Raw genomic sequence first — 12876 nt, 5'->3', positions numbered from 1 at the left:
ATTCTGAGATCTTATTTTCTGATAAATACTTCTGAAAATAACGCATTGTAGTCATTGATGAAATAATATCAGCTAATTAATTATAAGTGCTACTTATGAGCATATAAATATATTTGTAGAGAAAAACAAATATCTGTGTAGGAGAGCAATGTAATGTTTCCATGCTGAAAGAAGATGTGCTGGTCTGATCCCTCTCCTACCTTCAGGGTGGAGCCTGGCGGAGTCCAATGGCTGAGACCAGGTCTGAGGAAATGTAAGGGTTTTTAATTTGATTCAGACAAAGCAGCACACATCCACCATCTTCACACTGTGACATCACTCATTCAGATGAATTATGCCATGGGCCATCATCAATGTCGATAAATGATCAGATGATAGATCAATAACTGCAGCTGTATTGTGATTCTCTATCAGATTCCTGTGAGCTGACCTTCGAGACTGACACAGTGAACAGAAAGATCAAACTGTCTGACAACAACAGGAAGATGACATATGTGGAGGAGGATCAGTCATATCCTGATCATCCAGACAGATTTGACTACTGGCCTCAGCTGCTGTGTAGAAATGTTCTGACTGGTCGCTGTTACTGGGAGGTCGAGTGGAGAGGAAGAGTTCATATAGCAGTGACTTACAGAGGAATCAGCAGGAGAGGAAACGGATACGACTGTTTGTTTGGAAGGAATGATCAGTCCTGGAGTTATCGCTCTTGATATGGTTTACTATGTCTGGCACAATAACATAAGAAACATCATCTCCTCCTCCTCCTCCTCTTGGTAGGAGTAGCAGTGTATGTGGACTGTCCTGCTGGCACTCTGTCCTTCTACACAGTCTCCTCTGACACACTGATCCACCTCCACACCTTCAACACCACATCACGTTAACCTCTTTATCCTGGGTTCAGGTTCTGGTCTGATTCCTCAGTGTCTCTGTGTTCTCTGTCGGAAAAAGAGTCTCCTCCTGTCAGAGAAACTTTCTCACTGCAGACCAGATAGACTGTACAGGATCACACACAGCTGATGTTAGTTAGTACCAAATAGATAGTGGAAATTGGCTTTAGCTGTTGTGTAAAGTGTAACTGATCCCCTAAATCCTGCTACCTCCCTCCCTCCCTGCAAATTTTAAAAATGCAGCAGAGGGATTAGTGATTAGCAGGCTTAAAATGATGGTGGCCCTGAGGGGAAGAGATATATAATAATAATAATGATAATAATAATAATAATAATAATTCAGGTGACTGAGTAGGGAGAGGAGGATGCTCGGTGCATCTCTTGGCGAGGAGGTAGTTGTAAATAAACAAACCTGGTATAAAGGATACAGCAGCTTGAGACGTTTCAACCTAAATCTCTAAAGTTATTGCAAACCATTCTGCCGCCTCTTTTTGTCAATGGCCAGGGGAATCAGACTATAGGTGGAGGGCAGAACATTGGCTGGTAGAGCATTTGATTGTTTGGGAGTAATGGGAGGAGGGGGCACCGCAGGAGAAAGCCATTAACGGTAGAGTTTGTGTATCTGTAATGAATCAGTTTATCTGTGATCAAACCTGCTGTTGGCCCTCTTGGCCAAAAGTGGATCAAAATGTACAAATATGTTACACATACATAAATCTGACATAGACACCTATAAAAATATACAAATCTTGAGTGAAAATCACTCAACATATTATTATAAAACAGGTCCAGGTTGTAGACAACATTGTTTCACTGTGTACACACACAAATACAGCAGAATGTAAGAAATAAAACTATTATAATCGATTTACATGCAAAGTGTTTTTTTACTTAAATGATTTATGTTGTACAGATATAAATCAGCACTTTTCTTGTTGTCTTATTTAGAAATAAAGTTATGTTACTATAAATGAAACATGTTCAGTGTGTTCACTGATGAAGAGACTGACTCCATTGCTTTACTAATTTCAAAGTAGGATTACTGTTCTAAGTGTGTAGGAGAAACTATGTTGGCCGCAAAATGGCCCTATGTAGAGCAAGTGTTTTGGTCTGTCTCATTTCTTTTAAAACATTTCCTTAATTCTTCTGTCCTGTCTATGAGACTCTCCATCCATCCCAATGCAAGTAAAAGGGGAAAACGTAGATGTAATTAAGGGACTTGAGATGCACACCTTACCTTCCTGTTAAAAAGTGCGTCAGTCCAATCAGTGATGATCCTTGTGATAGTAGGTATCTAGTTTTTTCAGTAGAAGTTATTGTAGTTTTGTTTTCTGCTTTGTGGTTTTTTTGCAGGTTATCGGTCCTGCAAGACTTGTAACTTGTTTGTTACTACTCAGTACAACTGACAGAATGCTCGAAAGTTAATCTAATAAAGTTTACAAATCCATGTCACATCTGCTACATAAGAAGAACACTTAAATATCTCTAAGTCAGTATCTCACATGCACATGCAGACACCTGTTGGTACCTGTCCACCTACATAACTATGATAGGGAGAGTGTCAGACGTTATAGGGACACAAGAACAGTTGAGATGAGAGGACTGGTGGGGAAGAAAAGGAAACCTGAATTAACCTCTGCAGTAACATTGCTAAAATAACTGCATAATAGACGACTAAAAGGTATGCCTAATTCTTGGAAAGAGAGGAAATAATAAATGAAAGCATAGTAATATCTGAATTTCAGCAGCGACAGCAAAAAAAAGGGCACATTACAAAAGCTTGCCTTAGATTTAACATAAAACTGGTTTGAAGGTTTGTGATCTGGCCTACAAAACAGTTTGTGGACAGCCTCAGCAAACTTTTTGACATGATGATAAAGCATTTGCTTCTGTTGTTTTTAGTCACCTGCAGGATAACTTCAGTCTTTTTAAAAGGAGCAAAACGTGGCTTATGAAAATGCTGCTAAAACATTCATTTGGTGAGCATAAAATACAAAAAAACTGTTGTACAGTCCATGTTTTTTTTATCAAACACAAAGATGTAACAACATGTATATGTACAAACAATGTACAGTGTTGAGTACAATTTAACAACAATATCAAAACACTTCATTAATATGGCCGGGTAATTTGCAAACATGGCATACTTAAAGCTGCAACAGAGTGCATATAAACATATTTGATTACTGTAACTAATAATATGACTATAAATACTAAATAACTTACCACATTAGTCAGTTTTGTTAGGTGAATATACATGTCGCCTATTATTACATGTACTTTAAAAGAGGTTCTCATAATACAATTTTAATTACAGGTCCCCTATGTGGCCAGTGTTAGTTGCCGGCCATATAAAATATTCTTACAAAAAAGTGCTTATCAGTAAAGCTGGCTACAAAGTAAAAAATGGCTTCAAGTTGAAAGCCTCTTATGATGACTATCTCTCACGTGTGGTTTAAAAACAATAAATATCAGTGCCTAATAATTACATTAAGGTTAGTTAGGTTTACTTTAAGCTGAAATGTCTTTAAATGGTTCAAAATACAATATCAGAATACAATGTAATTTAAACTTTGCCTTACATATCAGAAGATCAGCCACAGTATAATGTTAATAAAAAGTTAATTGCACTAAAAAGATATATGAAAAACATTAACAGATGCAAATATTTAAATATTGAAATGCCAAACAATGCTGTAGTACAGAGAATACCCATGTTATGATTCAGTCTATAAAATAAAATAATAAAATAAGACCTTGTGTCTGTGTACAACATTCAAAATGCAGTTGGTAAACATTTGTTGTGAAAATGAAGCAATTTTAAGATTTATGTATAACACCAACAATTTTACCCTGTAAAACACGGACATCAAGATTACCCTGTGAAAGAGATTTGTTTTCTTTCCTATCTTTGAACTCATCTAAATCAGAGAAGACAGAACAACAAAAAGACCCAAAGACTATAGAATGATATAATCTGTTGCCTGTAGCCTCTGTCAGTCTTCATGTCAGTCAGGAGAGGCTGAACACAGGCCCGCTGTCCTCTCGCTCCAACAGCACAGAGGTCTCAAACAGCCCAGTTTGAACAAACCTCAGTGACATCTGTGTTTTTCGGTCTGTCAGTAATGTTTGACCTTTCCCAGTTGTCCAGTGTAGTGCAACTGTTCTGAGAGTTGATTGTTTGGTATCTTCTCTTGTTGTTTAAACGTCTACATCGCACTTGTCATATGTTATTTCTCCAGTGTCTGGCCTCATACAATGGCAGTGGGAAGGTTTATATCTGGCTGTATATTCCTGTGGGAAAGAAACAATTTATTAATGAGATACCGGAATAAAAACATATCATTGCATAAAATAAAAAAAAACAGCACAAAGTGGCATCGTTGCCACAGAGAGAGACTGTCTTGCAAACATATGTTCATGGTGATTTTGATCATAATTAAATGTAGTCTTTGATTTCAACATTAAAGTCTTCAATAGCTTTTTCTGTTCCATTGCACATTTTTGTAGCTTTTTGTAGCTTTGCTGTATATGGAAGTGAATGAACATACTCGTGTCTTGTAAGGGAGGCTTTGTCGCAGGTGACCTCTGTGAGCTGCCCCTCCTTAGTGAGCGTCTGAACTCCCGCCTGTTGTATGCTGCCTCTCGGAGTGGATATACCCTTCAGCTTCACTTCCCTGCACACACACAAAGGTTCAAAATATGATGAATTTAATGTGTGAAGTGTGAAAATTTTGTGAAAATTTACATGACACATGAATATGCACACACTCTCTTTTCCAACACCTACTTACCCATTAGTGGCTCCCTCTCCGTCTTCAATCATTTTGAGGCCTGGGACTTTCTGTCCAAAGAGTTTCACAGCAATGGTCATGAGCAGGCCGCAGTGATTTCTGTAGCAACATGTGGCGTCTACCACCAGGAATGCCACCAGGAAGATCACCATGACGATGCCAACCACGGTGCCTTTGGTCATGCTGCTCGCTTCAGAGGGAGAGATGAGAGAGTCAAGATGACTAAGCAAAAGTGCGGCAAACACCTTAATTGTTGTGAGCAACACATTTTTGTTAGCACTCCGAGTTTACTGTTTAAACCACATTTTCTGTGGGTAGGGAGTTGGCGGCCACATACCGGGCTGTTCTGCGATGGTGAAGTTGAATGTGGCAGGGAAAGAGGAACCATTAGTATTGACGGATGTGACTTCCAGTTCATAGTTTGAGCTGAAAGACAGGTCTTTAAGGGAGATAGAGTCAGCATTGGGCGGCAACTGCATATCTTTCCAGTCAGCCCCCTCTTTATCCTGGTAGAACAAAAAGAGAGAGGATATGAGAGGACTTGAGGATGGCAGTAAGGAAACAAAAGGACCAAAGAAGAGTAATGCACACGCAGAGACAGATTCATACTGGCTCTTACCTGTCTGTATCGTATTTTGAAGTGCTGCAGTGGATTTCCACCATCATCAATCTGTTTAAGTGGGACAGAGAACGAGTTTCTCTCTACTTTCATCTGATCAGATGAGATAACTGGACTATCTGGTTCACCTACAGACGGGAAGCAGAGAGAAAGGAAACGACTAAAGACCATGCATTCACATTTAATGAAGTCATGAATAATAATTAACACCTCGTGTTTTGATTTAGATATATTTATTTATACAGACAGAATGTTAGTTCATTGTTTAATTGCTTAGTAGATCACTATGCTGTTCTTTACCATCTGAGAAGGGATGACAGTGGATTACACGGTGTCATCAGGCAGCCGATGATGATGTTAGGATGATAATTGAATGAAAGATGAAAAATAAAAATAAGCGATGGCAGATGAGAAGGAAAAAAAACAGACTATGCTTGCCAGACATATACACAATAGTATGCATGAATACTTGCACTTACACGCACTGTACAATGTCCATAAATAAATATTATATGTTCATTTAAATGTAAACATGCAAATATGTACACACACACACACACATACACACACACAAGCTGCAAATCCAGTTAATGCTGCACACATAGTATGAAATATGGAGTTGGTGTGTATTGTTTGTTAGTGTGTGTAGCGCTTACGTTTTCCCTGGGTGCGGACGGTGTTTGTGTCTGAGAACTGTCCCACTCCCACTGCATTCAAGGCAGCCAAACGTACAGAGTACAATGTGTATGGCTTGAGGGAGGTGATGGCCAGAGGCTCTACAAAAGCAGACACACACAGATACAACATCAGCTAATGTGCATAATTCAATGTTATTTAGGTATCTATGTCAAGATTAAGTTTATGGTATAAGCAGTTTAAAGTATAAATGAACCACACAGCCTCTTTGAAGAGCAGAAGTTTTACCTGAAGCTGGGACTGTGATCTCCTTCCATTGTTCTGCTGCACTTTGCCTCCACTGCAGGACAAAACTCGTTATTGGTGTTCCTCCACTGATGGGCAGGGTTTTGAGGGAGAAGAGGACTGAGGTTGGCCCAGGTGAGACTGATAGGTAGATAGGGGGACTGGGCTGAGCTGTGGGTCACGTTGAAGGAGGCAGGTTAAAGGAGGGAAGAGAGAATGAAATCAGGAAAAACAAATATTGTATGTCAGATGCATCATTAAAGATGAAATCTTCTTTTACTTCACCTCACTTTCTTCTTAAACACAAAGAAAGACATAACCTCTTACTGTGTATTGCAACATCCCTTGATGCATTTCCAGAGGTGCTGACCGCCATGCAGGAATACAGTCCACCATCAGAGGGCACCACATCTTCAATCACCAACTCACCATCAACAACATGGACACGACCAGAGGACTCCTGACAGAGGGAATGGGAAAATGGGAATATTTAATCACACACAGACCAAACATAAGTCTGTTAATGGATAAAACTTAATGTTGTTGGAATAGCTAGCTGTGTTTTGAATTTACAGTGCCAGTTTTATTATGTGCAGCTGTTGCATATGTGTGTGTCCATATCCTCTTACCACTGCCTGTCCATTGTGCTTGTTGAGCCAGTGTAGCTCAGGCTGGGGATGGCCAGTGACGTTACAGGACACAGACACACGTTCGCCCACTGATAAACTCTGCTGTTCTGCTGACACAAACACCTCTGGGGCCTCTGAAATAAAACATCTCAATTATAGCAATATGAACAATAAAGGAAATGCTGAGCAGCACATGTCCTGGTGTCAGTATAGTACAACAGGATAAAGTGACATGTCATCATGTCTGAAAAGCAGGTTAATTTTTGTCATGTGCTGATAATGGTGGTGCTGACGGTGTTAACAGAAAAGAGAATATAGAACTGAACTAACCAAAAACATGAAGCATAATGGTAGCACTGCTCTCAGCTATCTTGTTGGTGGCGGTGCAGACGTACTCTCCATAGTCGGCCCTGGCGACAGACCTTATCGTCAGCTCGCTGCGGTCTGAGTTAAACACATGATGCGAAGGGTCTATCGTTGTTGGCCTGGGAGTAGGAAATGCAGGGAAACATAAACACTAAGTATTGCAGGGATTTGTTTTTTATCCGCTTGGATTCGAAAAAAAGAGTTGTCCAGATATTTGCAGACACAACTTAATGAAGATAGGAGAGAGATAGAGGTCATAGAACATTAATAAAGCTGATGAAGAAATGTTTACTACAGCTTTGCGCACACACACACACTTGTGTCCACCCACTACCACATAGAGAAGATGCTACGCTACATTACCTAGTTTATACTGAGAGTCAGGGGCACTTAGTGTCTGTCTAAACATCTAAACATGAACACAAAATAGCCCAGTTTTGTTGCTGATGATAGAATTTAGTTAAAGTTTAAAGTTTTAAAAAAAAAGTTAACCAGAATGAAGGAAGGTAATTAACTGTAATGCAAAAGCTAACTGAAAAAAAATAAATGTCATTAGACTAGTTGTGATGTTGTGGTGTAACAGGTTCAACAGGTCCAGATCAGCTAAACTGATTCCATATTATACTTGAACATTAACAACATACTGATGCATAATGTGGCCTTCTGAGCAAAATTTATTAAGATACTAAAAAGATTAAACCAGCTCTTCACAAGTCAAGACTTACACGGTCCAGGTGATGTTGGGTTTTGGTAGACCGTCCACCAAACACAGCAAGGAAACATTGGTTTCTGGTCCGGCCAGCACTTTTTTCACCTCTTCTCTCAGACGCACAGTAGGAGGAGCTGCAGGAGGGAATTGTGTTTTTACTCCAAATGATGCATAATTTATACTTTAAATTTAATATGGCAACATTAGACTTAAATTAAAATACAAAATGTGTTTGTCAAGCAAAGTGCCTAGAGCATCCCTGACTATTACACTCAGTGTTAGTCACACACATCAAGTTTTGCAAGAAGCCAGAAAGGATCTTTGTGCCTTAAATGATCTTTCAAACCCCTGGCCATTATTTAATCTTAATGTGGAAATGATTCTGACCATTGACGACAACTGAGACAGAGAGTTCCTGCAAGATGGATCTTCCTCTGATCTGGGCATGACACACGTATGTCCCAGCATCCTCCCTCCTCACTTTTTCAATACGGAGTGTGTTATCAGGCAGCTGACGGACACGCCTTCCTTCTGAAGTGAGAAACAAATGTAGAGACAGACAGTGAGACGCACAAAGAGTAATGGAAAGGCAGAGACAGACACAAAAAAAGACAAAGTTATGTTTCTGGATGAAAGTCCAGAACACAAACCTAAAGCATATTTCTGTAGGATGTAAAAATAACATTCATCTATTTTACTTTTACTGTAAAGGTGACCTAATGGTAATGCTGACAATCTAACAATCAAAAACTCGCCCAGGGAGGTGACCCTACCATTAGAAGAGATTTCGTCCCTGTCTCTGAGCCACTTAACATCTACCGCTGGCCGACCGGTAACCAAACATGGCACCACACCGTCTGTGCCCTCCAGAAACTCATGGTAGGTGGTGGTGTGGCCAAATGATGGACCCTCTGACAAAACAGAGATGCTTATTTTGCATGTAATGAAACAAAATGAGTTATATCATCATTGAAATAAATGGGGTATTGGTTAATCAAACACCTCATATGTTGAATGTTTTCAACCTAAACTAAAGATCCGTTGAACTGATCATTCAAGTATGTGTGTGCAGCCAGTTGTTACATACCATAAACAAACAGCTGTATCTGAGCGTTGTCTCTGTGTCCGTTGTCGTATTCACAGTCACAGGTATACTTGCCCGCGTCCTCCATCGTAGCCTTCTGAATTAACAATTTAGAGGAGGTTTCGTCCACCTTTGACACGTTCTCCTCATCATCGATTTCTTCCCCGTCCTTCAGCCACTTTATCTCTGCATCTGCCCCAGCTAGGACCGGAGAGGACAATGAAAGGAGGAGGAGACAGAGTGAGGATCTTATTTTGTAGAAGAAAAAAAATTCATTCAAATAGATGTTTCATTAGTTGTCAAATGAGATTGCAATGACTCACCTTTACACAACATAACGATCTCTTCTCCCACTATAAAATCCAGCTTAGTGGTAATGATGTCTATTTTTGCATCTAGAGGAAAAGAGGGGAATAATTTTGTTATTCTTTTGTATTTGTTTCTACTTTTAACAAAAGGCGTTTACTAATACACATGTTGGTCAAACACTTATTGAAGAGTCATTGGTCTACAACAGTAGTCTCTGCTAATTAAGTTGATGGCAAAACAGATTTAACAACTACATCACAACTTCCACTTTTAGAGTCATGAGGCAGTAATTATTTTTAAAACATAAAAATTTTTAAACATAAAAAAGGACTGTAATGCATGTATCCAACACTGTGAGTTTATCTGTCCACATAAAACTGATAACAAAGTAGGTCATGGTGCAAAAAACACAGACGTGGTTTTAAGTAGAAGATCATATGAAGTAAAAACATGAACAACATGTTTAATTTGACATTTACATCTCTAATTATTTTGTTGGTGTATTATGCTACTGTATATGTATGGCCCTAAGCAATAACCATGACCACCTTGAGCTTTTAAAGGAAAAACTCATCAGCATTTCCACCTGCAGAAACATGTCAACTGTTTATACAATTGTTGATTTTATCTTTTTCTAACGGTTTTAACGGGTAGAATCTAACTGAAACTGTGATTTTCCCTTTTTTGGACAAAAACACATTTTAGCCATGCAGTATCACAACATCGTTTTTCTTGCTAAAAACTTAATGTCAACAGATCTTACCTGTACTGTACACCAGCAGCAGCAGCAAAGCCATTCTTAGGACAAAGACTGATTGGTTCGTCATGTTCTCCTGGCTGCTGATTGCCAATCCTGTATGACTTCAAATCAAAAGTCTCAGTGTTTTGCTTTTCCAGTTACCACAGGTGGTTAGGCTGCTCAAAGAGATTAGAAAAGAGAAAATATTACAAAACTAACTAAAATCTGCTGCAAGCTCAACTATCTGTAACTCTGTGTCACACTGACATGCAGACACTTGTTGTTTTCTATGCACCCCATTTAAATATGATAGGGAGAGGCTCTGTGACAGAGGTTATATAGGGGCACAGTGGAGATGAGAGGAAACGTGACAGGGGTGAAGAGAGAGAGAGACAGAGAGAGAGAGAGAGACAGAGAGAGAGAGAGAGAGCATTGCTCTCCTACCGCTCCTTTAACCCTAACAGAGTTACTGTCGGTCATTCATGAAGACAAATGGGAGGTGATGACTGGAGGACATCTGTCCCATTCTCAGTCCTTTTTTCATTTTACAGTCTTTGTTGACTCACGATTGTCCTTACGTTATGTTTTGTTTGTCTCTATTTTTCTCTGTATTTTTTTTTACTTCCTTTTGTTTACTTTCTTACTCTTCTCCTTTTTCTCTCTCCACCCTGTCTGTCCCCTCTCGCTCCCTCCAGGCTACCGGATGAAAGCAGGGGAGGCAGCGCCCCAGGGGAAAAAGAGATGGGGAAAGATATTTTTTATCATTTGATCGTTTTTTTCCTCTCTAATTTTAAAAGGATTAAATTCTTCTCAAGCACACGCACCAAACTGCACATACAGTATACCAAACTCGCCATACTGCCACCATTTAGGATTGTCAAAAAAGTGCAGGAGCACAAACGTTGATGCTATCAGGCTGAACAGGCACTGACTTTTGAAGTTTAACCTTTAACAACTTGAGCATAATTTGAAAAATAATATACCTCTTTGGAAAAGTTATTTAATATACATTTTCCTTTCTTATGTTAAAGCTGAATAGTTAACAACATAAAACCAACCATATAAAGTTGAATATTTAGAATCTTTTACTGCTTGCCAATTGGAAAAACAAAAGTGGTTATTCCAGTATCTTCGCTTGTAATTACATTTTTGTTTTAGTCGCACACTTGTGAAGAACAAACCACAAGTTAGAACTTCAAGACCACTTTATTTCCTTTACCTCCATTATTATTAATACCCTCTATATAATGAGGGGAAAGGTACACTCTCAACTAGTATCAATAAAAAATAGACACATTCTCAGTAGACTACGCCTTGAAATTTTAATTTGTCATTAACTGAGTGTTAAAGTGTTTCCACCAGTTTGGGATTTTTATGGTATAAACTGAGCTCTCCAGCGTCGGATTATGTGGGTCAGCTGGGTGTGATATGCATATCAGTGGCTCTGTGCAATTTTGATACCACTCTGGTGTTTTTCTGGTGAAAAAGCAGGTCTGGGGAATGTGCGATATTCACTGTGTTAATTTTCTGGCATTATTTGACAGTTGCGCCAATGCAGGCACAAACCTCTCCTAAATCCCATGAGCCCCTTCTTGCTTGCTTGCTTGCTTGTTTCACACAAAAAACGTAGACACATTAAAAAGATTTGTCTGTACTATGTTGGATTTAGTGTTTTCCAGTATCTGCTTGAGTTGAGGATGAACATGGAGCATCAGAAAGCATATACCACATAAGAAACCCACTGGCAAGACAATGCCAAAGTCGACCGAGACACCAACCAGTGGAAGATAGGGAAATGATAGAGCTGTCTGATTTCACTGAATAATTCTGTTGATACATTTTTCTAACATTTGATTGATATTATTACTTCTACTACTGTAAGGGTTTCTTTAAAGTATCCCATAGCCTCTAATCAGTGACATAAACATACAGGTTGTGTATGGCTAACCAGGCTCATAGATGAAAGAGCTAATTTTTGCCACATTAATGTGAGAGCTAAGAAAGACTCCTGTACTGGCGTGCCTGGGATGATGAAACAGGGTGCTGAAATCAACAAACCTCAGTGACACCCATTCTATCACAAAGAAAACATTTTCTTAACTTGAAAAAAAGTTGTGATTGCAAAAGGAACTCATACATTTAATCAGCTTTTTCAAACACAAGCTTTTGTGCAAGTTGTCAAGTCAAATCAAAATAGACTTTAATCAAAGTAAAATTTTGGCACCTGTGCTTTTAGTACATGACAAGTGAAACGTCTGCTGTGAAAAAGAGGCTACAGCAACTAAATGAAATGCAGCCATCGTTCATGCTACTAGTTTGACAAGATCCCCCAATGAGAAAGAGGTATTGACCTCTGTTGGCAACAAAGAGAATATGTGTGTGTTGAGTTGTGCATTACTGACACCCACACAGACACACAAAGCTGCTTTGTCCAATCATTCATCTCTCGACACTCAACACGCCCATGACAGCATCTTGGACCCAGTCAGTCTCAAGGTTACAAACACACAGAAATAGAGAAAGGTCAAAATGTCTTCAGTCAGCCTGCAGGAAATATTTACAAAATCTCTGGGGAAAAAACATCATGCATGCAGTTCATCCTAAAGCGCTCTACATCAATTTTGGTACTTTCTCAAAATTTGATGCTCCATGCTTGAACATGCCAGGGACAAACACCCAAACACTCAACTTACGTCACTGCCCTTTCATCTACGTGGTGTTAGTGCGCGGTTAAGTTTCGTTCCTCTGGGCCCTATCACTGGCCAACAGCCAGCTTGCCCCTCCCACCTCCCCCTTGATATCCTATCAGTGTCTCCACA

General features: G+C 39.3%; 1 protein-coding gene and 1 pseudogene across 2 annotated transcripts; one reads left to right on the top strand and one right to left on the bottom strand.

Annotated features, from left to right (window-relative positions):
- LOC118335710 overlaps positions 1 to 1749 on the top strand; it is a 4523-nt pseudogene extending 2774 nt beyond the window's left edge.
- Positions 1750 to 2907: 1158 nt separating this feature from the next.
- On the bottom strand, positions 2908 to 10347 carry ncam3 (neural cell adhesion molecule 3). Of its 2 annotated transcripts, XM_035671637.1 has the most exons (17): positions 10082 to 10347; positions 9333 to 9404; positions 9013 to 9210; positions 8699 to 8836; positions 8313 to 8456; positions 7942 to 8059; positions 7181 to 7335; positions 6851 to 6984; positions 6549 to 6681; positions 6225 to 6392; positions 5957 to 6076; positions 5601 to 5603; positions 5301 to 5428; positions 5019 to 5187; positions 4682 to 4871; positions 4439 to 4564; positions 2908 to 4181 (listed from the first exon to the last, which is right to left on the bottom strand). In XM_035671637.1, exons 1-17 carry the CDS (start codon positions 10143 to 10145, stop codon positions 4139 to 4141), a joined length of 2103 nt encoding a protein of 700 aa, XP_035527530.1. In that variant the 5' UTR covers positions 10146 to 10347; the 3' UTR covers positions 2908 to 4138. The 2 variants fall into 2 exon arrangements, with proteins under 2 accessions (XP_035527530.1, XP_035527531.1); XM_035671638.1 differs by lacking the exon at positions 5601 to 5603.
- Positions 10348 to 12876: the final 2529 nt, after the last annotated feature.

Source organism: Morone saxatilis, unplaced genomic scaffold (assembly GCF_004916995.1).
Source record: "Morone saxatilis isolate NCDOM2014 unplaced genomic scaffold, NCSU_SB_2.0 Contig24, whole genome shotgun sequence".
Lineage (NCBI taxonomy): Eukaryota > Metazoa > Chordata > Actinopteri > Moronidae > Morone > Morone saxatilis.
Note: the sequence above shows the minus strand (reverse complement) of the source record. Positions and strands in the feature narration are given on the sequence as shown.

What these genes read in the sequence shown, in the direction of transcription:
- ncam3 (XM_035671637.1), bottom strand. Translation starts at nt 10,145, where the DNA reads ATGACGAACCAATCAGTCTTTGTCCTAAGAATGGCTTTGCTGCTGCTG. An exon ending in GATCACAGTCCCAGCTTCAG is followed by an intron (nt 6,077 to 6,224) that starts GTAAAACTTCTG and finishes CTGCTTTTGTAG; the next exon opens with AGCCTCTGGCCATCACCTCC. An exon ending in CACCATCGCAGAACAGCCCG is followed by an intron (nt 4,872 to 5,018) that starts GTATGTGGCCGC and finishes CTCCCTCTGAAG; the next exon opens with CGAGCAGCATGACCAAAGGC.